Source organism: Stegostoma tigrinum, chromosome 5 (assembly GCF_030684315.1).
Source record: "Stegostoma tigrinum isolate sSteTig4 chromosome 5, sSteTig4.hap1, whole genome shotgun sequence".
NCBI lineage: Eukaryota > Metazoa > Chordata > Chondrichthyes > Orectolobiformes > Stegostomatidae > Stegostoma > Stegostoma tigrinum.
Window position 1 is genome coordinate 126,381,904 of NC_081358.1, and position 12,281 is coordinate 126,394,184.

General features: G+C 45.0%; 1 protein-coding gene across 3 annotated transcripts in view; it reads left to right on the top strand.

Moving 5' to 3' along the window:
• Positions 1–12,281, top strand: part of osbpl1a (oxysterol binding protein-like 1A) — a 203,802-nt gene that overhangs the window by 35,014 nt on the left and 156,507 nt on the right. For 2 of the 3 annotated variants that reach the window (XM_048529335.2, XM_048529336.2), the window contains exons 8-13: positions 1,747–1,814; positions 4,876–4,920; positions 8,903–8,976; positions 9,122–9,185; positions 10,170–10,271; positions 12,072–12,194. In XM_048529335.2, coding sequence (XP_048385292.2) covers positions 1,747–1,814; positions 4,876–4,920; positions 8,903–8,976; positions 9,122–9,185; positions 10,170–10,271; positions 12,072–12,194 — 476 coding nt within the window. The remainder of the gene's footprint in view (positions 1–1,746; positions 1,815–4,875; positions 4,921–8,902; positions 8,977–9,121; positions 9,186–10,169; positions 10,272–12,071; positions 12,195–12,281) is intronic. The other variant, XM_059646272.1, reaches the window with a different exon arrangement.

The window sequence follows — 12,281 nt, forward strand, 5'->3', positions numbered from 1 at the left end:
CCAAGAAACTTAATGAGGTTACATCTGTTTCTTTAACACTTAAGGGAATGCAGGCCCAGTCTATTTGAACTCTAATGTACTGCAATCCTGCAAACCCAGGCACCAGTTCAGTGAACCTTAAGTTCTCTCTCTAACTTTTATATTAACTTCAAACTAACAACTTCTGGGTATTAGTGACTGAAGTGCGTTTTAAAAATTAATTAATAGAATTAAATCTAACTGTGACTGAAGCCTGGTTAATAAGAAGTTTACTTTTCAGTTCAATTTGAGGATTTTGTTTATGACTGGAATGATTCTTTTGACATTCACTCATGGGATGTGGGCATTGCTGGCTGGGTCAGCATTCATTGTCCATCCCTAATAGACCCACCGTGCTCTTAGAGAGGGAATTCCAGGATTTTGATCAATGGTAACCCCAGTTGCTAGTGTGGGATTCAGTGAAGTTATCACCGTTGAATGTCAAGGGGCAGTGGTTAGATTGTCTCTTAATAGAGATGTTCACTGCCTGGCATTTGTGTGGCACAAATATTCCTTGCTACTTGTCAGTCCACACCTGAATATTGTCTGGATCTTGTTGCATTTGAACACGGACTGCTTCAGTATCTGAGGAGTTATGGTGCTAAATGTTGTGGCATCATCAGTAAACATCTCCACTTCTGACCTTATGATGGAGGGAAGGTCATTGAAGCAGCTGAAGATGGTTGGGCCTAGGACACTACCCTGAGGAACTCCTGCAGAGATGTCCTGGAGCCAAGGTGACTGACCTCCAACAATCTCAGCCCCAATCTTCCTATGTGTCAGGTATGACCCCAACCATTGGAGAGCTTGTCCCCTGATACCCATTGATTCCAGCTTTGCTTGGGCTCCTTGATGCCTTGATGTCAAGGGCTGTGACTCAGCTCACCTCTGGAATTCCACTCTTTTTTGTCCATGTTCGAACGAAGGCTGTAATGAGGTCAGGAGCTGAGTGGCCCTGGCGGAACCAAACTGGGCGTCGCTGAGCAGGTGCTGCTTGGTAGCACTGTTACTGACACCTTCCATCACTTTACTGATGGCCAGGAGTAGACTGATGAGGGGCTAATTGGATAGGCTGGATTTTTCCTTCGTTTTGTGTACAAGATATATCCAGGCAATTTTTCACATTGTCAGATAAGATGTCATTACGGTAACTGTACCAGAAGAGCGTGGCTAGGGGAGCAGCAAATTCTGGAGCACAAGTCTTCAGTACTATTGCCGGAATGTTGTCAGGGCCCATAGCCTCTCCGGTATTCAATGTCTCCAACCGTTTCTCGATATCAAGACATTGGCTAAGCCACTTTTAGAATACTACGTTCAGTTCTGGCCGCCCTGCGATAGGGAAGGATGTTGTTAAACTAGCAAGGACACAGAAAGAAATTTACAAGGGTGTTGCAGGGACTAGAGGGTTAATATGGATAGGCTAGGACGTTTTTCCCTGAAGCATCAGAGGCTGGGGGGAGTGACGTTATAGAGCTTTATAAAAATCATAAGGGGCATGGATAGGGTGAATGGCCAAGGGTAGGGGAGTCCAAAACTCAAGGACGTAGGTTTTAAGGTGAGAGGGGCAAGATTTAAAGCGCACAAGGGGTAACTTTTTCACACAGAGAGTGGTGTGTATGGAATGCACAGCCAGAGGAAGCACTCTGGGATTCCAGCCCACAACTGGCCCTCACTTTTTCACCCATTGATCTAAAGTTCTTCTAATCACTTCTTTATTTTCTTTGATAGACCAAGTTCCATTGGATCTGGCTCGAGGGACAGAAATCAAACAAATCCTCAGTGGAAAATCAAGCAAGGTGTGTCCGTCCATCCTGAAATTTTTTTAGTGGAACCTGTTTAAGTCAGTATAACTCTGGAAACTACCCTGAGGTTGGTGGTGTGAAAACAGTAGGCTATGTATCATGAGCACTTGAGGAGCAGGACAGTCACTGTTTCAAGCTGAAACCCTTTGTCAGGACAGGGAAGGGGGAGGGGAGCCCAGAAATAAATAGAGGGGGCTTGGGCTTGGGGTAGGGTAGGTGAGATGGAGATAGGTGAATGCAGGTAGGGGATTACTGTGGTTGGCCAGTGGAAGGGGTTTACATAAACGGCAGGGAGGAACAACACCTAATATTTTGCCTTGAGAGCTTACAGCCCCAATGGCCTGAATGTTGAATTCACCGGCTTCAAAATCTCTCCTCCCCAACCTGTCCATCTTCCTAACCACCCAACCGCTCCATCCTTCCCACTGGCCAACCACAATAACCCCCTTCCTGCATCCACCTATCTCCATCCCTCCAACCCACCTACCCTACCCCCTCAACCCTCGATCTATGTCTGGGCTCCTGTTCCCCCTCCCGAGGTGTAACGAAGGGTTTCAGCCCGAAACGTTGGCTTTCCTGCTCCGCGGATGCTGTCTGACCAGCTGTGTTTTTCCTGCTCCACGTTTATTGACTTCAGCTTCCAGCATCTGCAGTCCCTATTTCTGCATGGCTGTGCATCACTGCAGAATGACAGGGCTTTGGAGGCCTTCCCCTGGTTCTGTGGGGGACATTTGTTCCTCGGTGGACAGAGCTAAAATGGATGATCTGCCAGGATCACATGGTTAAGACAATAAGACGTAATAGCAGAAAGACCATTCGGCCCATTGAATCTGAATCAGCAAGATTGTGGCTGAACTGATAATCTTGACTCCACTTTGCTGCCTTTTCCCCATTTCCTTGATTCTGTCACTGTCTAAAAATCTGTTTATCTCAACATGGAATATATCCAGCCTCAACATCCCTCTGCAGTTAATAAAAATTCCACAGATTTTCCAACTTCTGAAGAAGAAATTCCAACTGTCTTAAATGGGCAGCCCCTTATTTTGAGATTATTCCCTCTGGTGCTAGACTGTCCTTCAAGGAGAGACAGCCTTGTTTGTGGGATTCATTTGCTTGTTTTGTTCACCAAGGTATAACAGTGATAATACTATGAAAGGACTTTGTTGGCTGGAAAGTGCATCGGGGTGTCCAGCAGATGTGGAAGAAGCTACATCACTGCAAATCTCTTTTTCCTTCATTGTTTTTCCTTTTTTCTGCTTTGTCACCCCAATCGGTCTTCACACTTGGTGAATACTTTATCCAGGACTGTTTGCATCTCCACTGCTGTTCCATTGAGAGCTTTGCAATCCGCCTGAGTGTGCCAAAGGGACCTTGGTTTAACATGTCAACTGAAACAGACCATATTGAACACACAAGGCACTGCCATAAGTAACACTTCAGTTACGTTATCTGGTGAACTCCTTGTAAAAATCCGGTGTTTTAAAAATTTGGTTGAGTCATGGTTGTTGCTAGCAAGGCAGTTATTTATCCGCCATCCCCACCTGTCATTCAGAAAGTGGAGGTGAGCCACTTTTTCTTGGATACAACTGTGGACCACTGTGCTGTTGGTCTGAAGTCACGTAGGTCGACCAGGTAAAGACAGCAGAGTTCCCTCACTAAGGGGCATTATTGAACCAGAATTGCATTTATAATAATCTTTCAGAGATCTGGGGCACGCTCAATACGTTAAATGTTCTCCTTACATTCTATGATAATTCTATGATTCTGCTTCTATGCCTGTAGTGATGACTTTGAGCTGTTTAAACTATGAATTACTAGCGTATCTTTCAAAAGTGCATTGTCATAGAGTCACAGACATGTACAGCACAGAAACAGTTCCTTTGGTCCAACTTGTCCACCCTGACCAAATATCTGAAATTAATCTAACCCCGTTTGCCAACATTTTGCCGTATCCCTCTATACGCTTCACATTCATGAACTAAGTCGGGTGCCTTTTCAATGTTATAATTGTAGCAGCCTCCTCCACTGCCTCTAACAGCTCATTTCATACATGCACCAGCCTCTGCGTGGAAAATGTTCCCACTTTTATATCTTTTCCCCCCTCACCTTAAACCTATGCCCCTCTAGTTTTGGACTCCCCTACCCTGGGGGAAAGACCTTGGCAATTCATCCCATCCATCCCCTTTGTGACTTTATAAACTTCTAGAAGGTCATCCCTCAGCCTCTGGCGCTCCAGGGAGAAGATCCCCAGGCTGTTCAGCCTCTCTATAGCTCAAACCCTTCAACCCGGGTAACATCCTTGTAGATCTTTTCTGAACCGTTTCAAGTTTCACAACATGTTTCCTATAGCTGGGAGACCAGAATTGCATGCAGTATTCAAACGGTGGCCCATGAATGTTCTGTACAGCCACAATATGGCCAATACAGAGACCCAGATAACGTTATGGGGACTCGGGTTCAAATCCCACCATGGCTGATGGTGGAATTGAATTCAATAAATATCTGGAATTAACTATCTAACAATGACCATGAATCCGTTGTCGATTGTCAGAAAACCCCGTCTGGTCACTAATGGCCTTTAGGGAAGGAAACTGCCATCCTTCCCTGCTCTGATCTACATGTGACCCCAGACCCACTGCAATACTGCCCTCTGGGCAGTTAGGGATGGGCAATAAATGCTGCCTAGTCAGTCCCATGAATGACTAAAGAAATATGGCCTCCCTACTCCGATAACCAATGCACTGAGCAATAAAGCCAAACGTTGCCTTCACTACCCTGTCTCTGCAACTCCACTTTAAAGGAACAATAAAACTGTACCACAAGGTCCCTTTGTTCAGCAACACTTGGCAGGACCTTACCATTAAGTGTATTAGTCTGAGACAAAAACAGAAATTGCAGGCCAAACTCACCAAGTGTGGCATTATCTGTGGGAAGAGAGCAGAGTTAACATTTTGAGTCCAGTGAGTCTTCGTTAGAATGACCTGAAATAGTTGTTTTAAGCAGTGTTTTCTTTAAAACAAGATGAAATTAACGGCAAGTTTGTTGATCTTTGTAGGGGATGTACAAAAAGGTGCACAGATTTGAAGGACCGCTTCTTAAGGTAACAGTTTTTCTTCTGTTCGAGAGACAGTTGGTAAGTTTTGATGGAACCTCAGCAGCTCAAATGAAAGGAGCAGCGCTCTCCTGGTTTAAAATTCCAGGAGGTTAGTTGGGTGGGGATATGTGTAAGTTCAGCTGCTGTGGATGCAGGGCCATGGAGCGAGGAAGATAATTTCTGGATGTGGCCCATGTGTCTGTGAGATCTTGCAATGAATTTCCGTTTTCTCATTTGTGTGCAAGAGTTAAAAGTATATCAAAAGGCTGTTGTGCTTAGATTTTAAAATAGAGGCAATTTCATTCCCTGATGACAGTTGAATTTTGTATCAAATTATTAAATAGTTGAACATCAATCTGCTTGACCTGTAGTCCAGCTGGATTGGGAGAGGAATATTTGGGGATGGTCCTTCCATTGTTTGTTTCTGAGATCTGGGCACCACTGGCTAGACCATTTATCACCGATTCCCAGTTGCCCAGAGGACAGTTCAGAGTCAACCACATTGCAGTGGGTCTAGAGTTGCATGCAGGCCAGACCAAGTAAGGATGGCAGTTTCCTTCCCTATTAGTGAATCAGATTGGTTTTCTTGACAATCAACAATAGCTGTTGATTAGACACTTAATTCCAGATCTTTTATTGACTTCAGTCCAGGTTGACAGAATATGACTTTGTTCTCTGGCTTAATAGTCCAGCCGTAACACCACCAGGCCATCACCTCCCTCTGAAGTATCTCACACAAATTTCAGTGGGCTGAGAAGTGGCAGGTAACATTCACACCACACAAGTTCAAGGCAATGATAATATGGAAGAAGAGACAGGCTAACAACCACCCCATGACATTCAGTGGTGTGACCAGCATTTAATATCCCTTCGGGTTACCATTGATGAGGGACTGGATTCTGCACTGAAACACAATGGCTACAAGAACAGGTCAGAGGCTATGAATCCTGCAGTGAGTAACTCGCCTCCTGTCTCCCCAAAGCCTGTCCACCACCTACAGGGCACAGGTCAGGAGTGTGATGGAATACTCCCCACTTGCTTGGATGGGTGCGGCCCCAACAACACTCAAGAAGCTTGACACCGTCTGGGACAAAGTTTGCTCAGCACTACATCCACAAACGTCCTCTCCTTGCCTAACTGATGTTCAGTAGCAGCAATGTGTACTATGTACAAGATGCACTGCAGAAATTCATGGAGGTTTCCCAACTTATGACCACGTCCCTCCAGAGGAAGGAGGACACCAGATAACTGGGAACACCACCCCCTGTGAGTTCGCTCCCAAGCCATTCGTCATCACGTCTTGGAAATATATCGTTGTTTCTTCAGTGTCACTGTCAGAATCCTGGAATTCCCTCCCTCAGGAAATTGTGGGTCAACCCACAGCACATGCCCAGCAGTGATTCAGGAAGGCAGCTCACCCCCACCCAATTAAGTAGGAAAATAAATTCTGGCTTGGGCAGTGGTGCCCACACCCTATGATGGGGGAGAAAAGAAACTTGTGTGGCGTGTTCCCTACATTATAACAGTGACTATGCTACAGAAAAGTAGCTGATTGGCAGTAAAGCGCTTTGAGACATTGCAGAAGGGTACAAACTAATATTTGTGGTGTATATATATATAGGGGACCTGATCAAGAAAGACCTCAGATGCTACCCAAAGTGGCCCTGTGGTTGCTTGTAAGGAGCATAGCTGTAGATTGGAGGAACATATCAAAGGACTGGCCAAATGGGCAGGAAATGATAAATGTAATTCACCCTGGAGGTACTGAATTTGGGGAGGTCCAACAAGGCAAAGAAACATTCAGTAAGTGGGAGAATACTGAGGGGTGTGGAGGAGATGAGGGACTTCTTAGAAAATGTCAATAGATCCCTTAAGGTCAGGATAAAGTGGTTGCAAAGGCACATGGAATCCTTTCCTTTCAAAGCTGAGCCACAATGCATCATGAATGGTGGAGCGGGTTTGAAAGGCCGAATGGCCTACTGCTGCTTCTGTTTTTGTTTTTGTTTCAGTTTCTGCTTCTGCTTCTGTTTCTGTTGTCCTTGAGCTGTTTAGATCAACAGTTAGACTGCAACCTGAGTACTGTGAGCAGCCTGGTCATTTCATAACAGAAAGGTTGTGGTGTTATTTTAAAAGAAAGCAATGTAAAGGTGCCATTTTCCCAGAGGACCACAGGGCTTCCCCGTCATCAGAGAGATGCAGGGGGTGGGTGTGCAGTGGTGCGGTCAACTGGTAGTGGCTCAACCTGAGGGTCACCGCGCCCCGGCCGAGGAGTGAGGCTGAGGAAGCGGGACCGTCATTGTAACCTCAGTGAGTGCAGAAGTTGGACTCATGCCGTCGGTGTCACTCTTGCACCAACAAGCCTGTCATCCAGCCAACTGAGCGAGGACTGTAGTTATACCAGAGAGGGTATAGTGGTGATATATAAGGAACTTGCCCAGACTGGCAAATTGAAACAATGAAGAAAGAATGGATAGGCTGGCCTTGTTCACCTTGGAACAGAGGAGTCCGAGGGAGATTTAATTGAGATGGACGAGGGGCTCTGAAAGGTGGGAAGGAGTGACTGTCCTTTCTACAGAGGTCAGTGACTACAGAGCATGAATTTAAAGTGATTGCTAGAAAGATTAAAAGCAAGATGAACAAAATACTTTCTGTCCAGAAGGTGGTATATACCTGGGAACTCACTGCCTGAAAGTGTAGCAGAAGTCAAAACCCTTGATTTGTTAAAAACCCATCTGGGTTTGCACCCTGGGTCCTGTGATCCTATGGGGCTATGACCTTGATGTTGGAGACTGGCATTAGCCTAACTGGCTGGTTTTCAGCCACCACAGACTCCATTGAATCAAGTTATCTTTCTTTCTAATGCTGATATGCTTCAGTAAATATGTGTATAAGTGCCACGTAGCTGGTCTCTATTACAGCCATGAGCCTGTCTCCCAATACTTTGATTCAATGCCACATATATTCAGAATCACACACCCAATTGATGTGTGGTATTGCTGCATGACAGAAGAATAAAGGTGGCATTGATAAAGTTAAAGCCAAATGTTTGGAGAACAACAGAACGGGAGGAGGCCTTTCAGCCCCTCTAGTTTGTTCTCGTGTCTACAAAAATCATGCCTGATGCTGTACTTCAGAATCACAACCGTGTGGAAACAGGACCTTCAGCCCATCAAGTGCACACCAACCCTCGGAGAATCCCACCCCCCCCACCCCCCCCCTCCCCCCAGACCCATCTGACGTAAGCCACCTAATCTACACATCCCTGAACACTAGGGGCAATTTAGCGTGGCTAATCCACCAAGCCTGCATATTTTTGGCCTTTGGGAGGAAACCCATGCAGACACGGGGAGAACGTGCAAACTCCGCACAGACAGTCGCTCGAAGGTAGAATTGAACCCAGGTCCCTGGTGCTGTGAGAAGCAGTGCTAACCGCCGAGCCACCGTGCCGCTACCTGAACTACCTCTATTGCTCATGTCCTTACCCCAGGTTCAAGTTGACTCCAGCCTCAGAACAGAGAGTGCAGGTATCCACTCTGCCTTTGAGTGAGGACACACTTGTTAACGTCACCCACAACGGTGTGGTTCAGAACAGACACACACACACTGAGGCTACGTAGCCTGTCCTTGTGAATATACCATTTTCGCCCTCTGCTGGACTCTCTGATATTTGCTGCCAAAACTGAGCAGGTCAGGATGGTTGTGTGAAGACCGAGTTAACATTTTAAGTCGATGACCTTTCATCATCACTGGTCCTCTTTCAGTCATGAAAAGTCATTAAGTTGTAATGTTAACCTTGGTGTTTTTCTCCAAAGCTGCTATCTGACCTGCTGCGTTTTCCCAATATTCTGTATTTTTATTCAGTATTGTCTTTTTATTTCTGGTTTCTAGCGTCCACAGGCTGTGGTTTCGTATTAGTGCACCTCCACTATCATAGTGAGAAAATCGTGGTCGTCTTTCACAATAATTCCCATCTATTTTGTTTTTCCAGCGTAGCCGTTTTTTTGGCTGGAATATGGTTTGGGTGGTTTTGGAACATGGAGTACTGTCATGGTTTCACAATCAGTAAGTGTGAACACGTTATATGTGGAATGAGAAAATCACATTTCTTTGTCAGTAAACAAAGATTTCAATTCCTCCTGCAACACCCCCCTCACTGTGTGTGTCTCTCTCTCTCTCTCTCTCTCTCTTTTTCCCTCCCCTTTTGAAGGTCAGATGCGAAGGCTGATGTTTATCGACAAGGTTGCAAGAATCTCACACAAGCTGTTTGTACAGTAAGATCTGTTTAATCATTGCCTTTAAGTGATAGAATGGTGACAGCATGGAACAATAGGAGGGTCTCTAGCAAGCCCCACTCCCCTGCCTTTTCATGTAGCCTAGTTGCCAAACCTGCTGGGTTTATTCAGAGTCGAGTCACAGAACACCAGAGTATAGTCCAACAGGTTTATTTGAAATCACAAGCTTTTGGTGTGCTGTTCTCTCATCAGGTGAAGATTTTTTCTGTTTTTATTTCTGATTTCCGGCACCAAATGTTGTTCTGTTCTCCCTCCTGGTGTTTATCCGATTCCCTCTTGAAAGCCTCCATCACGCTCTGTAAAGGTGTGCATTCCAGACCCTGATCACCCACTGTGTGGAAATGTTGCACCTCATTCATAGCAGGTTCAATAGCCCCACATGGTCTTTTGCTGCTGCTTTGGGAGCACAGTTGGGCGATGAAGGGAAAATCATTTCAGGACTGAGCTGACAAGTAATTTCTTCATGTGTTGGGGAATTCTATAACCATGAGAACTGTAGATTCTCCATGGTTGGACATAACTAGAGCTGAAACATGGGGGTGTGGGTGAGAGAGTTGAAGCCCAAGGTCAGCCAGGATTGAGAGGTATCAAGGTGTGGAGCTGGATGAACACAGCAGGCCAAGCAGCATCTTAGGAGCCGGAAAGCTGACGTTTCAGGCCTAGATCCTTCATCAGAAGAAAAAAGCCTTTTTTTTAATGATGAAGGGTCTAGGCCCGAAACGTCAGCTTTCCTGCTCCTCTGATGCTGCTTGGCCTGCTGTGTTCATCCAGCTCCACACTTCGTTATCTCGGATTCTCCAGCATCTGCAGTTCCCATTATCTCAGCCAGGATTGTATTGATTTCTGGAATAGACTGAACAGGTCAAGAGGTCTACTGCTCTTTGGAGACTTCAGACAGAGATGGTATGTTAAATTTTAGTTATTTTAACAGATTTCTCATTTTCCAAATGTTTTATCACCAAGGTTAAAGGAGTAGAGGAAAGAGTCCTTTCAATCAAGTGCTTTGATGACAGTATCCACATTTTTAAAGTGCACTCAAAAGGTGTTCCTGCTCAAACAAGTAAAGTGAGTACACCAATATGGAATAAAAGTCTATTGGTCACGGCCTTATGGAGTGCATAGGAAGTTTTTAAGATGTAGCATTGTGCAGACCCCTGGTTTGAAAAGCCTTCAATCGGTTCTAGTGTCTCTAATGAATTTCTACCCTTTCACTTCCCTTCCAGAAACGATAGTGATTTCTTTGTCTTCACCTTCGATCTATCTACTCAACAAATCACCGCTGCCATTTCCACCAACTCCAGCAGGATCCTGTTACCAAACACACCACCCCTCTGCCGTCAGCAACCCGCAGGGAGCGTTCTCTCTGCCACATCCTGATCTAATCCTGTATCATCAGACAGTGAGATTCCTGTTCCCACCACACTTCACTGTTGGCATTCACAGATGATACAGCATCTGTCCTTTTGCCCCCTTCCTTCAGCCAGAAACACTCCTTCCAAGTGAACCCCGGTCAACTAGATACAATTTCTCATTTAACCACCTGTTTGTGCTTCTCGTATAATATTCTACTCACTAGTTCTGTTTAGCTGTCTTCCTTTGCTGCCTGACCTGTTAGCTGTTTGCTTTTAATCAGCAATTGCAGGTTACCTGCTCAGTATAACATTGCTGTTTGTGGGATCTTGCTATGCACACATTGGCTGCACCACTTCCTCTGGTACCTTAATGATTGCACTTTAGAAAGCCTTCACTGGCATTAAATTCGTGTGGGTCTTGAAAGGCGCTAAATAAATTCAAACTCCTCCTTTTAACATTTGAATTGTGACTCTCCTGCATGAAGGTGCTGCTGGTGTGTTTCGATGTTTTGAGATCCAGTTGGATTTATTTCAATGCAATCTCACAGAAGAGCACAGCACAGAAGGAGGCCATTTGGCCCATCATTTCTGCACTGGTCAACAAAGATCTGACCCCACAAGTCTCACTTGCCAGCTCACAGTCCCGAGCCCTGGAGCCTATGCCAATGTAAATGGGTACCTAGGTAGTAATTCACGGAAAGGTTACAGTGCATGAGGGGGTCATTCAGCCCATCGAGCCTGTGCCAGCCCTCTGTAACTTAGCTGATCCCTTTCCCCTTGCCCTTTCCCTGCAGCTCGGCCAGATATTTTCCCTTCAGCTGCTTTGCCAATTCCATTTTGTAAGCCACAGTCTCAGCCATTGCATTCCAGACCCTAACCATTCACTGTGTAAAAGGGAAAAATATTTGCTCAGGTATCCTTTGGTTCTTTTGCCAACTATTTTTAAATTGGTTTAAATTTTTAAATCCTGTTTCTCAACCCTTCCATCAGTGGGAACCGTTTCTTCTCTCTGCTATGTCCAGATTCCTCATGACTTTGGATATCAAACAGCCATATCCAGGAGGACAGCTCCGCTCAGTGTAAACTATCTACGTCTCTGGATTACTTGTCCAGCAATAGAACCAGACCACATGCAGTTAGAAATCTGTTAAAAAAATATGCAAGGTAGATTTGTATAATAATAATGAAGATTTGACCATTGTAGTGAAGCATCTACTTTGTAACTTTAATAGCCTTATATTGTTATTTGTTAATAATTAATTATATATAGCCTTTTCTGATGAAGGGTCTAGGTCTGAAACATCAGCTTTCCTGCTCCTACAATGCTGCTTGGTCTGCTGTGTTCATCCAACTCTGCACCTAGTTCTCTCAGATTCTCCAGCATCTGCAGTTCCTATTATCTCAGCCTTATAGTGTATGATTGATTTTCAGTGTTTGGTAACTTTGTGACATTTCATTATCTTATTTACTTTGATCAACTAATTCTGGAATTTCTTTTCTGTTTTGTTTATAGAAATGGCTTCAAGCAATAGAAGAACATTCAGCCTACAGCACTCACTACTGCTCCCCCGATCAGTTCAGTGATGATGAAGATGAAAATTTAGCTTCTGTTGAGTCTCTGCAGGAATCATTCCAGGTGCTGCTTAAGTCACTGAACGGTGTGTTTTGTAGATGGTACACACTGCTGCAACTGAACGCCAGTGGTGGAGGGAGTGAATATTTG